Here is a 17,049-nt window from a genome sequence, read left to right as displayed (position 1 = left end):
CACACACACACGCTTGCACGCACACACGCGCACACAATCAGCTCCCCACCGATAAGGCAGGAATCAAGCAAGTTTTAAGTGCCGTTTGTAGTACATTCAATTACTTTGCTGATGACTCTTGCCAAGTGGAAATCTTTAAATACTAATGCTGTGTTAATCTGGTGCAAAGGGAAGAAGCAGAAAAAAAACAATGGAACACCACGATCAATCGCTACGAGGAAGGACGTCTATTCACATTTTCTTCACTGTTTCTTCAACGGAGAAGTTGTCATGAAATTAATTAGTGAAATTTCAAGGTTGACATTGGCAAGAGATCAAGCTTGAAATTAAATTGAAATTAAGTGACATTGGAAGGAGTTCCGTCAAAGCTTGTAGAATTTTCTGGTCTTCTCTTGTGATATATTCAAAGAATATTGAATGTATCTGTAGGCTAATAGTAATAATTGAACCAGTGTTGTGTTCGAGACCACCGAAAGCGAGACCGATTCAACACCAAGACCGGAGCAAATCGAGTCCGAGTCAAGACCTAAGGGGGGCCGAGACCGAGTCAAGACCAAGACCTGAGGGGGGCAGAGACCGAGTCAAGACCGAGACCTGAGGTGGGCCGAGACCGAGTCAAGACCGAGACCTGAGGGGGGCAGAGACCGAGTCAAGACCAAGACCTGAGGGGGGCCGAGACCGAGTCAAGACCGAGACCTGAGGGGGGCAGAGACCGAGTCAAGACCAAGACCTGAGGGGGGCAGAGACCGAGTCATGACCAAGACCTGAGGTGGGCCGAGACCGAGTCAAGACCGAGACTGGGAGGAGAACAAGTGGTCCGAGACCGAGTCCAGACCGAGACCAGTAAAATGTGAGTCCAATTCAATACCATGATTGTCATTTTGTGAAATCGCTACCAAATTAAGATGTCCAGTATTTCTGTGTTCATATTTCAGAAGAACATATGGATTCTTTAAACATTCAGAACGGTAAAAAATGCAAGCTGAGGGCAATAGAGCCACTGTACAAATTATGACCCAAACACAGTGGGGAACAATGAGAGCCTTCTAAGCCTTCAGAAAAGGGCTAAGGATTTATAAAATAATAATAATAATAATTGTAATTACATTTTTATTTTCAATGATGTTCTGATTTGATCTCTTCAGTTTTTGTTGGAAAGGAAAAGGTTAACACTGAAGAGAAAAAAATATCCAATCAGGATTTTTCTTTGGTGGTGATAAATCTAGCTAGCTAAATCAGCTATTAACTAGGCCATCAGAAGCTAGATAGAAGGCATCTGCCATTCAACTGTATTAAGGCAACATTTTGGAGTGGCAGTGGAATCAACCAACACATTTTGACTTGTAATGAGTGGGACCATTTTTACAAAAAATGTATGGAAACTTCTGCCTTCTCAAAGACAAATAGGTCACTGCACAATAGTGAGCAGTAGTTTTTCCATGGTTTAGCTAGCTATCTTTTGTTGTAGGCTAGTTTGCAGTGGCTGCAGCTGGTGTTATTGAAGAGGATGTTGTTGCTAATTTGTTAGCTTGTCCCTTTTCAAGAATAACTTTCTACAAGAAGGTAACATTTTACTGCAGTGGGCTAAATCAGAGTAACAGAGTGATTATTGGTAGTCTTAAACAAATCTAGTCTGAAACAGAAGTAGACACCTCACACACACATGGTTATGGGCTTAAAAGAAGACATCTGTACCATGTCAGATATACAGTTTAAACGTATTACATTTTGGGTTTTACACAATATTACACTTTATATACATCACAGAAAACTGCATTTTCATTAAAAAATAAATCATATTTATTATGAAATTATGAAAAATATGAATAACATTTCACCCATGAGGCCAAAGAGGGCGCTTTTTGTCATTGACTGCAGGAAAGGGTTGTTTCAAATGATCATCATCTAGTGAGTGGAACTGTGTTTTTATTGGAGTCTGCTTCCTGTTGTTAGCCATCTCTTGGAAAATAACTGGTGTGTTAAACATTGTTGCATTTAACTTTAGGTCACCGGTTACTTTGTGTGATAAATGTGAAATGTTTTTTGCAAAGGGAAGTAATAGTTTCGATTGGGAAATACTTTGCCTAATGGTTGTGTTTTTGTATTCTTATGATTGGGACCTACTGGTTTATTATGTCCGAGTGAATGGACTGCTTATCCTTTAACATCATGCTGTGTGTGACTGCTGTCTTTCCATCGGCCCATCGGAGAAGTGGGTATACTCTAATTTTGCAAAGAATTTCCCAAACGACCTGCCCAGCGAAGGAAAGGCACCCTGGGTTTCCTTCTGTTTTTATTTAATTCGTTTTCCACCTGGGGGGTGGGGGCTATGCCCCTGATGCACACAGCACATGATGACTTAATTGCACATCACAAATAACCTACTAATCAAGAGTTCGGACAAAACTTTTTCAATACCTGCTTTGCGTACCCATTGTTGCCTTAGTTAGCATTTACTGGTAGATATCATCAGTTGAAACGTCTTTATTACCTACCCTACCGGCTTCATATATGTGGTATATACAAATACTTGCTTGATATATGTTTTCCAGTTTCTTTAAATACTTTGCAAATGCACTTATTTCTATATGAAAACTGAAATGGTCTATTAATTCCTTTTCAGTGCTTACATTTTCATACTGGTCCTCCGTCTGTGGGAATCAAACCCACAACCTTAGCATCTCAAGCACCATGCTCTACCATCTGAGCCACATCATCACATCTCATCATCACAAACCACTTGATGTCTCAATGTACTCAATTACTGTATTTGTCATTGTTTTCCTTCATGGTGATGGAAAGTCTACAGGTACAAACCTAGATGACCAGCATATGTACAATGCAGTAATGTACATTAAGTGGTTTGTAAGGATGGTAAATTAATACTGCACAAAAAGTGGTTGTTTTCCATGTTATTTGATAAAGAAAAATATTTAATTTGATGTACATCTGCCTTAATATTAAAAATATTACATTTGTACATCTGCCTTAATGTATTTCTTTTTTTACCCCCTTTTTCGTGATATCCAATTGGTAGTTACAGTCTTGTCCCATAGCTGCAACTCCCGTATGGACTCGGGAGAAGCAAAGGTCAAGAGCTATGCATCCTCCGAAACATGACCCTGCCTAGCCGCACTGCTTCTTGACACACAGTGTGTCAGAGGAAGCACAGTACAACTGGTGACGGAGTCAGCATGCATGTGCCCGGCACGCCACAAGGAGTCGCTACAGCGCGATGGGACAAGGACATCCAAGCCGGCCAAACACTGGGCCAATTGTGCGCCGCTTCATGGGTCTCCCAGGTCGTGTCCAGCTGCGACACAGCATGGGATGAGGTCTGTAGTGACACCTCAAGCACTGCAATGCAGTGCCTTAGACCGCTGCGCCACTCGGAAGGCCATAACTGCCTTCATTTTGCTGGACACCAGGAAGAGTACGGGGATCCATAATAAATAAAAATACCTTTTGATGTAAATGTTTGAGGACAGGGTTATATTCTTTCTAGATTCCATTAGAATGAAAATTGCAGAGAAAGAGACAGGTCTACAACTCTTACAATTCCAACTATAGAATCATGCAAGATAACGTTCTTAATTTTACCTCTAAAGTGGAGATGCTTAAAAATGTTTTTTTTTGCCCGCTCTACAGACGTCTATATAGGTCTGTTAATACTAGTAAAGGCCCAGTGCACAAAAATCATATTTTTTCATTCATATTTTTTTTACATTCTGATTTTTCAGCACCCTCCGCACCCCTACCTCCCGCGGCTATGTTCCTCGACTGATTTATATGCATTTATGTGCCAGACCACGCCCATGTGAATGTTTATTGGTCAACAGCAGCCATATTTTTTTTAGGTACGTGTCTGAAAAATATTGGGTTAAGAGACGTTTGTCCATAGATGCCGCATATCAAGTTTTGTGCAGATTGGTCATTCGTTGCCAGAAGAGTAGCGTTTTAAGTGTTTTTCATAAAATTCTAAATGGCGGAAAATCTATAATGGCGGACCTTATGAGACAAATGTGTTCCTTGTGAGGAGAGGGAACTAAGTACCACATTTCATGACTTTAGGTCAAAAGGGGTGATGGGTGTGACTTTTCAAAGTTTTCATTTTCAATCTCGTTATAGCGCCACCATCTGGCCAATCAGTGTAATTCCGTAAATCCCGGATCTCTATGGCAAGACATATCATACACCCACCTTTCACTAACATATTAACGAATAAATTGAGACAGATTCACAGTCCCTTCCCCGATTTCATTATGTGGGACAATAATTATCTGAACGATTGTAGTCTACAGCGCCACAGAAACCTATGGCTCCTTCTACAACCATAGACTCAAAGACCGTGATAGAGTATCCAGCCAGAGTGAAGAGTGGCTCCTAAATCTATATCCGGTTGGAAATACGAAAACTTCCTGTGAACTTCCTGGTTTTCTTTGCATAGCGGCTAACTTTGCTAGCTATGCCATTTACAACTATTTAAAACGCTCTTTGTATGTCCGTGAGTCAAACGGTGTTGGAAACGTTAAAACGCACTCTCTCATCGACAAGACCTGCAATGGCTTGCTCTTAGTCATGCAAGTAACGTTAGTTGAAATGTAGTAACTGTTAGCTAACGGCTAACTTGACAGCTAATGTAGCTAGGATAGGAATAGGATGTGCTGTTAGGAAGTTAGCCAGCCAACACTGATTATGTTTCTGCTTATTCGTCTGTTATGCTTCTACTTGTTTTAAATAACTTCTGCGCTATGGACACCGAGGGAATAGAGATCCGTATTAAGACTCCCGTCGGGGATATGGACTCATCCGTGGACTGCCCATCACTTTTGAGCTTCAATGACTTGTTGGTGAGCGCTAACTTAATTAGCTAGCTACAGTTGCAAAGTTTACAGTTAGCTAGGCTAAGGACCAAGCTAGTTAGCAACTGTTTTCGATTTAACGTTCATGTCTTCCTAAATCTATTTTGCAGGTCGCTATAAGGGATGTCATGCCCGAAACCACAATCACTGCGTTTGAATGTAAGTTACCTCATGAAAAGATTGACATTCTGAGATGTCATCAGCCTGGTTTCCTGTTGTGGGGACAGTTTTTCACCAACCAAATGTGCAAGTCCGTTTGGCAGACTTCTACCCAACTATGTTTAGTTACAACTGAAAAGCTCAGTCTACTACTACTCAGTTGCTACTTATATTGCCTTTTTGGCTGGTATTGTCCTTAATACCCAATAAGACTGATTGTCTTGAGGAACCACTTCTGGAGGTTTTTGCACACCAAAAGGATCATGTAGGCTATGTTCCTGGGTGCAATTTGCATTTCCCCCACTACTGGTCGTGGTTAGGATGGGGAAGCTGATCCAAGATCGGTACTAGGGGGAAACTTAGCCCGGAACAAGTTTGTGAAGCCTTTACCAGGACCATTAGGCCGGCTTCCATTAAAGTCACAATATTTAAACTCCAGTCCTCACGTGTCTGATTTTCTTATCCTGTAACTTTAGGATGAATGAATTGCTTTGTTGGATGTTATACATTGGCTTTCACAGTTACAAAGCAGCCATCTACTTAAAGGCAGACTACTCTGCGCAGGTGCAGAGCTGTGGTTGAGGGTAACACTCCCGGTACAAATCACATATACAATTCCCCACTGGAGACCAGGGTTCAATCTCTGCATCCACCTTTCCTATTGTGTCCCCCACCTGCCAACCCCCCCCCTATGATTTCCATACTGTCTCAATAAAGTGTCAAAATACCCTCCAAAATATATATATATATATATATATATATATATATATATATATATATTTGAATACACATCACTGGACCTTGAATGCTGAAGTTAAGCACAGCATTGCTTTGATAGAATCATGTTCTTAACAATTTGCTGTATTGATTTTGTTAAAATTAATCAGTCTCTATTTAAACTATCATGATGATGACACAGCTCAGTAACTACAGTTGTTAATGATAACACAGCCCAGTAACTACAGCTGTTAATGATAACACAGCCCAGTAACTACAGCTGTTAATGATAACACAGCTCAGTAACTACAGCTGTTAATGATAACACAGCCCAGTAACTACAGCTGTTAATGATAACACAGCCCAGTAACTACAGCTGTTAATGATAACACAGCCCAGTAACTACAGATGTTAATGATAACACAGCCCAGTAACTACAGCTGTTAATGATAACACAGCCCAGTAACTACAGCTGTTAATGATAACACAGCCCAGCAACTACAGCTGTTAATGATAACACAGCTCAGTATAACTACAGCTGTTAATGATAGCACAGCCCAGTAACTACAGTTGTTAATGATGACAGCCCAGTAACTACAGCTGTTAATGATAACAGCTCAGTAACTACAGCTGTTAATGATGACACAGCTCAATAACTACAGCTGTTAATGATGACACAGCTCAGTAACTACAGCTGTTAATGATAACACAGCCCAGTAACTACAGCTGTTAATGATAACACATCCCAGTAACTACAGCTGTTAATGATAACACAGCCCAGTAACTACAGCTGTTAATGATAACACAGCTCAGTATAACTACAGCTGTTAATGATAGCACAGCCCAGTAACTACAGTTGTTAATGATAACACAGCCCAGTAACTACAGCTGTTAATGATAACACAGCCCAGTAACTACAGCTGTTAATGATAACACAGCTCAGTAACTACAGCTGTTAATGATAACACAGCCCAGTAACTACAGCTGTTAATGATAACACAGCCCAGTAACTACAGCTGTTAATGATAACACAGCCCAGTAACTACAGCTGTTAATGATAACACAGCCCAGTAACTACAGCTGTTAATGATAACACAGCTCAGTAACTACAGCTGTTAATGATGACACAGCCCAGTAACTACAGCTGTTAATGATAACACAGCTCAGTAACTACAGCTGTTAATGATAACACAGCTCAGTAACTAAAGCTGTTAATGATAACACAGCCCAGTAACTACAGCTGTTAATGATAACAGAGCCCAGTAACTACAGCTGTTAATGATAACAGCTCAGTAACTACAGCTGTTAATGATAACACAGCCCAGTAACTACAGCTGTTAATGATAACACAGCCCAGTAACTACAGCTGTTAATGATAACACAGCTCAGTAACTACAGCTGTTAATGATAACACAGCCCAGTAACTACAGCTGTTAATGATAACACAGCCCAGTAACTACAGCTGTTAATGATAACACAGCTCAGTAACTACAGCTGTTAATGATGACAGCTCAGTAACTACAGCTGTTAATGATAACACAGCTCAGTAACTACATCTGTTAATGATGACAGCTCAGTAACTACAGCTGTTAATGATAACACAGCCCAGTAACTACAGCTGTTAATGATAACACAGCTCAATAACTACAGCTGTTAATGATAACACAGCTCAGTAACTAAAGCTGTTAATGATAACAGCTCAGTAACTACAGCTGTTAATGATAACAGCTCAGTAACTACAGCTGTTAATGATAACACAGCCCGGTAACTACAGCTGTTAATGATAACACAGCCCAGTAACTACAGCTGTTAATGATAACACAGCCCAGTAACTACAGCTGTTAATGATAACACAGCTCAGTAACTACAGCTGTTAATGATGACAGCCCAGTAACTACAGCTGTTAATGATAACAGCTCAGTAACTACAGCTGTTAATGATGACACAGCTCAGTAACTACAGCTGTTAATGATGACACAGCTCAGTAACTACAGCTGTTAATGATAACACAGCTCAGTAACTACAGCTGTTAATGATAACACAGCCCAGTAACTACAGCTGTTAATGATAACACAGCTTAGTAACTACAGCTGTTAATGATGACACAGCTCAGTAACTACAGCTGTTAATGACAACAGCCCAGTAACTACAGCTGTTAATGATAACACAGCCCAGTAACTACAGCTGTTAATGATAACACAGCCCAGTAACTACAGCTGTTAATGATAACAGCTCAGTAACTACAGCTGTTAATGATAACACAGCCCAGTAACTACAGCTGTTAATGATAACACAGCTCAGTAACTACAGCTGTTAATGATAACACAGCCCAGTAACTACAGCTGTTAATGATAACACAGCCCAGCAACTACAGATGTTAATGATGACACAGCTCAGTATAACTACAGCTGTTAATGATAACACAGCCCAGTAACTACAGCTGTTAATGATAACACAGCTCAGTAACTACAGCTGTTAATGATAACACAGCTCAGTAACTACAGCTGTTAATGATAACACAGCTCAGTATAACTACAGCTGTTAATGATGACAGCCCAGTAACTACAGCTGTTAATGATAACAGCCCAGTAACTACAGCTGTTAATGATAACACAGCCCAGTAACTACAGCTGTTAATGATAACACAGCTCAGTAACTACAGCTGTTAATGATAACACAGCTCAGTATAACTACAGCTGTTAATGATGACAGCCCAGTAACTACAGCTGTTAATGATAACACAGCTCAGTATAACTACAGCTGTTAATGATGACACAGCTCAGTAACTACAGCTGTTAATGATAACACAGCCCAGTAACTACAGCTGTTAATGATAACACAGCTCAGTAACTACAGCTGTTAATGATAACACAGCTCAGTAACTACAGCTGTTAATGATAACAGCCCAGTAACTACAGCTGTTAATCTGTGTTTCAGATGAGGATGAGGTGGGTGATAGAATCACTGTGAGGAGTGATGAAGAACTCAAAGCCATGTTGTCATATGTGAGTATTGTTCTCTTCAACATTAAACTTTGTTGGACTCCCATACCCCCAGTTTACCTGACTAGACTCCCATACCCCCAGTTTACCTGACTAGACTCCCATACCCCCAGTTTACCTGACTCGACTTCCATACCCCCAGTTTAACTGACTAGACTCCTATAACAACAGTTTACCTGACTAGACTCCCATACCCCCAGTTTACCTGACTAGACTCCCATACCCCCAGTTTAACTGACTAGACTCTTATAACAACAGTTTACCTGACTAGACTCCTATAACAACAGTTTACCTGACTAGACTCCTATAACACCAGTTTACCTGACTAGACTCCCATACCCCCAGTTTACCTGACTAGACTCCTATAACAACAGTTTACCTGACTAGACTCCCATACCCCCAGTTTACCTGACTAGACTCCTATAACAACAGTTTACCTGACTAGACTCCCATACCCCCAGTTTACCTGACTAGACTCCTATAACAACAGTTTACCTGACTAGACTCCTATAACAACAGTTTACCTGACTAGACTCCCATACCCCCAGTTTACCTACTAGACTCCTATAAAAACAGTTTACCTGACTAGACTGCCGTAACAACAGTTTACCTGACTACACTGCCGTAACAACAGTTTACCTGACTACACTGCCGTAACAACAGTTTACCTGACTACACTGCCGTAACAACAGTTTACCTGACTACACTGCCGTAACAACAGTTTACCTGACTACACTGCCGTAACAACAGTTTACCTGACTACACTGCCGTAACAACAGTTTACCTGACTACACTGCCGTAACAACAGTTTACCTGACTACACTGCCGTAACAACAGTTTACCTGACTACACTGCCGTAACAACAGTTTACCTGACTACACTGCCGTAACAACAGTTTACCTGACTACACTGCCGTAACAACAGTTTACTTGACTACACTGCCGTAACAACAGTTTACCTGACTACACTGCCGTAACAACAGTTTACCTGACTACACTGCCGTAACAACAGTTTACCTGACTACACTGCCGTAACAACAGTTTACCTGACTACACTGCCGTAACAACAGTTTACCTGACTACACTGCCGTAACAACAGTTTACCTGACTACACTGCCGTAACAACAGTTTACCTGACTACACTGCCGTAACAACAGTTTACCTGACTACACTGCCGTAACAACAGTTTACCTGACTACACTGCCGTAACAACAGTTTACCTGACTACACTGCCGTAACAACAGTTACCTGACTACACTCCTATAACAACAGTTTACCTGACTAAGGGGATGTTTAGTCTAGGTGTGGGTTTTCCTTGTGCCAAGTGTTATAATCAGGAAGGACAAATCATTGAAGTGTTTTCTCCTGCATTTTAGTTTTTGGTCCAGTACACAAGTAGCGTTCACAAGTAGCGTTCACAAGTAGCGTTCACAAGTAGCGTTCACAAGTAGCGTTCACAAGTAGCGTTCACAAGTAGCGTACACAAGTAGCGTACACAAGTAGCGTTCACAAGTAGCGTTCACAAGTAGCGTACACAAGTAACACAGTAATTGTTTATAACACATCAACATTAATAACAAAAGTTGGTGGAACCGTTTACATTTTAGGGGTGAACCTTGTGGACGTTGCAGAGGTGAGCTGAGTTCTTCTGGTATTTACAGAGGTCCCAACTTGTAATTGTCCTTTCACATCCTTTAAAAAAAATACAAATGAACAGTAACATGATATGATATAGACTAATTAAAGTTACATTGACAAATAAAAATGCAAATGAAACCCCCTAAAAAGTCTATTTTCTGGTGTGGGTGTTTTTGATTGAGATGACAGCCTTTGTGTTGAATGAGTGTTTCTATGGCCAAAGATTGAAAATAACACTGCATTTGGAAAATAAATGATCTCCTGTTGAACAATTGTTAAAAAGGGAATAAAGTAAATATAATTACTGACCCCGGTATACCATTGAGGCAGCAATTATAACCTTCTTTTTCACTCCGCTATTGAGTGTTTTTTGTTGAAGGGGGGAAGCTATTAAAAATCTATTACAGCATATCTTTTCACCCAGGGCCACAGTGTGCTCATTGCTAAGCAGACTGGTAAAGATGACAAGTAACTCTACATATTTCTGCCTTTCTGTCTCCTACAACAAAGCACTGTATGTGGGCGATTCCACCCCAGCAGCAGCAGAACATATTTTTACTATCTCGGATTGTTCTAGCAATTCTTACATAGAAACTTCGTTGGGAGGAAGGATGTCTGACGTGTTTTTAATTTTTTTTTTACATTTGTGCCACGTTTGAGAAAATCCTGATGAATGTGGCCGTTGTAAACCCTTTTTAAACCCTTTTTAAACCTTTACAATCCCCCTGTAAGACCTTATGATCCACGAACCATACATGTTATACTCCTTATAGTCTGCTTTAACATATGGAGTATATCCTGATTCTTATGCACATTTTCACATTCATTTATTCAACATAAAATAATATAAATATTTCGGCAAAATCAAAAAGGGCACTTTTGAGATTTACATTTTAAATAAATGAATGTGGCCATTTTTATTTCAGAATGGGGACATTGGTTAGAGCACACTATATGGAGTATAAAGCCACCAACATGAACGGTTCATAGATCCTAAGGTCTTACAGGGAGCATGTATAGGTCTATACAATGGCCACTTTCATCATGATTTTCTTATTAAATACAAAATGTAAAAAAACATATCAAACATCCTTCCTCCTAATGAAGTTCCTATGTGAGAATTACCAGAACATAACAAAAATATTTTCCACTCCCGCTAACGTGGAATCGCCCCTGTCTGATGTGCCAATCGGTGTAGTCATGGTAACATGTGACCTTTTTGGCAAGTGCCGCCAACCTTCAGTCCTCTGCATTGGACCGGGTTTAGGCAAAAGAGTGACAACAATAAAAAAATAAAGATATGTTATTGACTTCACCAAGGTTAGGAAGGGAATTAGACATGTCAACACGTTTTACTTCAGAGTTTGAGCTCAAATGGAGAGAGAAGTGAGGCTTTGTATACCCATTTAAAATGCCTCATGGACGTATGTACCCTATAGGTCTATGCCTTCATGTTGATGAAGTAACAGTACACTCAAATGTGTTATGTAGACTATAGAAACCTATCTGTTCAATAGAGGCTATACTTGTGTTTGGAACACATCTCTCCTGTTTTTTTGTCTTGTTGATTTACTTTTCAAGTCCCCCCACCAGCTTCCCCCTCCCCCGCGTGATGTTACCATCTTCCTTCATAGTTACTGTTCACATCACGGACATTAAGAGTAATGACTTGTAATGGGCTTCTTCACGAGGTACACTGAAAAGCTAAATGAACTATCCATTTTTATTATTTATTATTCAGTACTTAAAGTTTCGCCTCATTAAAAAGCAGGCCCCCCTGGGCGGAGAATATTTGTCAAAATCTACTCTTCATCTGGGGATGTCTTTTACCCCCCATCAGCTTACAAAGATGGCGCTGTAGCCACAGGCTGAATTCCCTCTGTTTCAGCGCCTTTATTACTCCTTCGTCTTGGATGCTTTGTTGTCATTGGGTATCATTGGGTATCCCAGGGTTTGCTGGTGCTAGTGTGAAGCTGATTGAACGGGCAGAGTAGTGGTGTCGAGCTGTAGTGAGAGGGACGACGGGAAACATATTGACCTTACCTTGATTGATATACAAGTCCCTCACCCTCAGGGGATACTTTTTTACTATTTTCCCCCACAAATCAAATCAAATTAAGTTGTATTGGTCAAATGCGCCGAATACAACAGGTGTAGACTTTTTACAATGAAATGCTTACTTATGAGACCATTCTCAACAGTGTAGAGTTAAAAAGGAGGACAAATAAAGGAAACAGAATTAAAACAATAATGAGGCTATATATAAGGAGAACCAGTACTGAGTCAATGTGGAGGGGTACCAGGTAGTTTAGGTAATAATGAGGCTATAAGGAGAACCAGTACTGAGTCAATGTGGAGGGGTACCAGGTAGTTTAGGTAATAATGAGGCTATAAGGAGAACCAGTACTGAGTCAATGTGGAGGGGTACCAGGTAGTTTAGGTAATAATGAGGCTATAAGGAGAACCAGTACTGAGTCAATGTGGAGGGGTACCAGGTAGTTTAGGTAATAATGAGGCTATAAGTAGAACCAGTACTGAGTCAATGTAGAGGGGTACCAGGTAGTTGAGGTAATAATGAGGCTATAAGGAGAACCAGTACTGAGTCAATGTGCAGGGGTACCAGGTAGTTTAGGTAATAATGAGGCTATAAGGAGAACCAGTACTGAGTCAATGTGCAGGGGTACCAGGTAGTTTAGGTAATAATGAGGCTATAAGGAGAACCAGTACTGAGTCAATGTGGAGGGGTACCAGGTAGTTGAGGTAATAATGAGGCTATAAGGAGAACCAGTACTGAGTCAATGTAGAGGGGTACCAGGTAGTTGAGGTAATAATGAGGCTATAAGGAGAACCAGTACTGAGTCAATGTGCAGGGGTACCAGGTAGTTTAGGTAATAATGAGGCTATAAGGAGAACCAGTACTGAGTCAATGTGCAGGGGTACCAGGTAGTTGAGGTAATAATGAGGCTATAAGGAGAACCAGTACTGAGTCAATGTACAGGGGTACCAGGTAGTTTAGGTAATAATGAGGCTATAAGGAGAACCAGTACTGAGTCAATGTGCAGGGGTACCAGGTAGTTTAGGTAATAATGAGGCTATAAGGAGTACCAGTACTGAGTCAATGTAGAGGGGTACCAGGTAGTTTAGGTAATAATGAGGCTATAAGGAGAACCAGTACTGAGTCAATGTGCAGGGGTACCAGGTAGTTTAGGTAATAATGAGGCTATAAGGAGTACCAGTACTGAGTCAATGTAGAGGGGTACCAGGTAGTTGAGGTAATAATGAGGCTATAAGGAGAACCAGTACTGAGTCAATGTGCAGGGGTACCAGGTAGTTTAGGTAATAATGAGGCTATAAGGAGAACCAGTACTGAGTCAATGTGCAGGGGTACCAGGTAGTTGAGGTAATAATGAGGCTATAAGGAGAACCAGTACTGAGTCAATGTGGAGGGGTACCAGGTAGTTTAGGTAATACAGTATCTACATGTGGGTAATAATAAACAGAGTAGCAGCAGCCTACCTGAAAGTAAGTGTGTGTGTGTGGTGTCAGTGTAGTATGTGTTGGTAGAGTCTGTTGAGTGTGCATAGAGCCGGTGCAAGGTAGTTTGTGTTTGAGGAGGAAGTTGAGCAGAAATATTGGTGTGGCAGGATGAGCTATTTGTGTGGACCGTTTGGGCACTTAAACCTCGCCAAGTGTACACATGGTTTAAGATGGACGCTAGCAGAGCTGGGAAGTTAATAGAGTTTTATTGGAGACGTTTGACCGTGACTGATTCAGCCATTATGGATCATGTGAATTCACCATAAGTCTGGCAGTTGACTTTGAGCGCTACAATGACACTAGCAGACAGACTGCAAAGATGAGGCTCATCACTGAGGGAAGTGAATGAGATATATCATGAAGAAATCAAGTGGTTTTACTTCTTTTGTCAAGTTATGTGATACATTTACTCTTGAGATGCAGTAAATCTTTGTGAAATGCGATGAATTGGTGTTTTCGCCCTTAACACAAGTGGCTTTCAATAGTTCTCTATCATAGTGGCTGTTCATCAATGAAAGAGCTAATTTAATCTCAGCAGGAACATAATCACACAGATTAGCTCTATCGCCTGGTTGGTGTGTTATTGGCTGAATCCCACCTTACCTGCTCCACTTCTATGTTTCACATCTCCAAACTCACTCAAATATTTGCTTTCATACGACACAACATTCCCCACCGCCACCGACACAAAAACACATTGCTTCGTCCACATATTTTCAGATGCTGCACAACAAATCTCCAATCTCTCGGTAAAGGAATTCGGGCCCCCTATAATGGCTTTCTGCTCCTCTCGGGACGAGCGTGTCTGGCGAAAAGCTGCTGATTGCCAGGAAAAATTGTAATACAGGTATATAATATATGCGAGGCAGGCTTCCCGGGCGTCTTATGCAAGGGTTATGCATTTCAGCAATCCATTTGTATTCATATTCAAGCATATGGGCTTCTTTGGTTGGCTGCTGTGGCCGTTTGGCCTCCGTAGAGACCCAGGTGCATTCTGCCTGGCTGTCGTTAATTCCAGATGACTGGATAGCCATTGTGCAAAATGAATATGAATTAACAGAGGCCAATGTATTAGGTGTGTAAGGGGGGGGAATTCGGTACCTATCCTCAACACTGTTTCAGAGTAGGAGTGATGAACTACCATTTAATCCATTTCATCTCATATAATTGTCATTTAAAAGGCCAAACAAATCATCTAAAACACTTTAACAGGGCTGTGACGGTCATGGAACTCTAGATGGCTGTAATTGGTCTCATAGCAAAAAACACTTTCTCCTTTCCTCAGCTCCTGACTGTGTGCTGCCATAGATATATCATTAATAGAACAGGCATCAAGTCAATGATGGCATAATGTGGGCCAGGTGGCCATTTTGAGGAGCAAAGCAGGAAGTGTGTCCATCAATATGTGCTGTGATTTGTTGATTCAACTTAACTGAAATAATACCTTCTATTGTATGAGCCACATCAGTTAACATCATTTAAATTAACATTCTACATTACCATGGCAATTATTGCGTCATAATACCAGCCACCGCCAGTGTACTCATGAGTTTACCAGTCAAATTGCCAGAGTTAGAGGTTCCAAGCCTGTTCTATTTATTATATTTCTATGTGTGCTGCTGCTGCTGCAGGGAGAGGATTGTTGTCATGGCAACCCAAGACTTGTTCGCTACAAAATCAAGGAGCAACAAAGTTCCATCACATTGTTAAAAGTCCATGTTACCACAGGAACGGACTCAACCGCACCAAAGCCTGGCCGTCCCGTCTTCAGTCAGCTGTTCTTCAAATGGTTATGACGGTCTTCACCCATAACCGTCGGTTACACAATTATACGGTAATTGTGCCAGCCCTACCCTTGAATTTGATATGCACCTATCAATTAATTAGCATCATGTCAATCTTAAACCATCTTCTGTGTATGACTCTCTAAGGACTTTTATTTTGAAAGCCAGACAAAAAAGAAATAATAAACACATCCTTTGGTATGCGAGTCCTGTGAGACAAGCCAGTCTTCCAGGCAACTCTAATCATTGCTCGGCACCTTGAATGGCTTGGAGCCGCCGTTGTGAAAGTTAAAGACTGACCCGTGTCAGCTCGTCTACCACGTGACCTCATTCCCCTCCTCCTCCTATCATATGCCCCCGGAGGTAGCAGCCCTAATTGCATCCCGTGCTCTCTTGTTCCCCCTCCTCGTCTGCTAATGATGATGAGCTTCCTGCAGCCTGGGCCTGCGCTCTCTCCCCTCTCTCCTCTCTCTCTCTCCTCTCTCTCTTCTCTCTCCCCTCTCTCTTCTCCCTCTCCCCTGTCCCCCTAGGCTGAGCGATGGTATTTGTGATCCGACGCTGTTTAGTTATTGGCCAACAAAGGGGAATGTCTTTTAATACACCTTTTAAAAGATTAGGTGGTAATTGTTGCGGTCTTAATCAATAGGGTAGCGGAGTGGAAAATTAAAGGTGTGTGTGAAAGTGTGTGAGAGAGAGAGAGCATGTTGCTGTGTTAGTCCTATTGTTCCTGTTCAGCCTAGTGACAACACCGGAGGGCAAGTGGAGGGATGGGACCTGAGGAGAGGCTGACAGTGATAAATAGGCCTTTTAATAACAGCTGTGCCTCTTGGGGAGCCGTTCAGATCCATTCTGATTCCAAGCTGGCCCTGCCCATCTACATTTAAATATCTACAGTGATATGCACATCTATACTAGATAGGAAATGTATAAACATCAGAGTTTGTTAGGTTTTTATACACTGACTGACACATGGAAAAACTGAGCCATTTCTAGCCACCCCCTGCAAGTATCCATCTGCGTCTGTGCTTATGGGCCTGATTGTCAGGGACAAGGCCTTATGGGCCTGATTGTCAGGGACAAGGCCTTATGGGCCTGATTGTCAGGGACAAGGCCTTATGGGCCTGATTGTCAGGGACAAGGCCTTATGGGCCTGATTGTCAGGGACAAGGCCTTATGGGCCTGATTGTCAGGGACAAGGCCTTATGGGCCTGATTGTCAGGGACAAGGCCTTATGGGCCTGATTGTCAGGGACAAGGCCTCTATTGACGTTTACAAAGGCCTCAAACCTCCAAAGAAGGGGGTGGGGTTAAACACACACTCACATGCACATTTTTTAACAGATGGTTTCGTT

The 17,049-nt window shown here is 41.4% G+C and overlaps 1 protein-coding gene across 2 annotated transcripts in view; it reads left to right on the top strand.

Moving 5' to 3' along the window:
- The first annotated feature begins 4,401 nt into the window (after positions 1-4,401).
- The window catches only part of LOC106596840 (dual specificity mitogen-activated protein kinase kinase 5), a 167,753-nt gene continuing 155,105 nt past the window's right edge, over positions 4,402-17,049 (top strand). Inside the window, exons 1-3 of one of the 2 annotated variants that reach the window (XM_045707997.1) lie at positions 4,402-4,850; positions 4,973-5,021; positions 8,676-8,743. In XM_045707997.1, the coding sequence (XP_045563953.1) occupies positions 4,719-4,850; positions 4,973-5,021; positions 8,676-8,743 (249 nt within the window). In that variant the 5' untranslated portion in view covers positions 4,402-4,718. The remainder of the gene's footprint in view (positions 4,851-4,972; positions 5,022-8,675; positions 8,744-17,049) is intronic. The other variant, XM_045707998.1, reaches the window with a different exon arrangement.

The sequence above is a fragment of the Salmo salar genome, chromosome ssa26, assembly GCF_905237065.1.
Source record: "Salmo salar chromosome ssa26, Ssal_v3.1, whole genome shotgun sequence".
Taxonomy (NCBI): Eukaryota; Metazoa; Chordata; class Actinopteri; order Salmoniformes; family Salmonidae; genus Salmo; species Salmo salar.
Note: the sequence above shows the minus strand (reverse complement) of the source record. Positions and strands in the feature narration are given on the sequence as shown.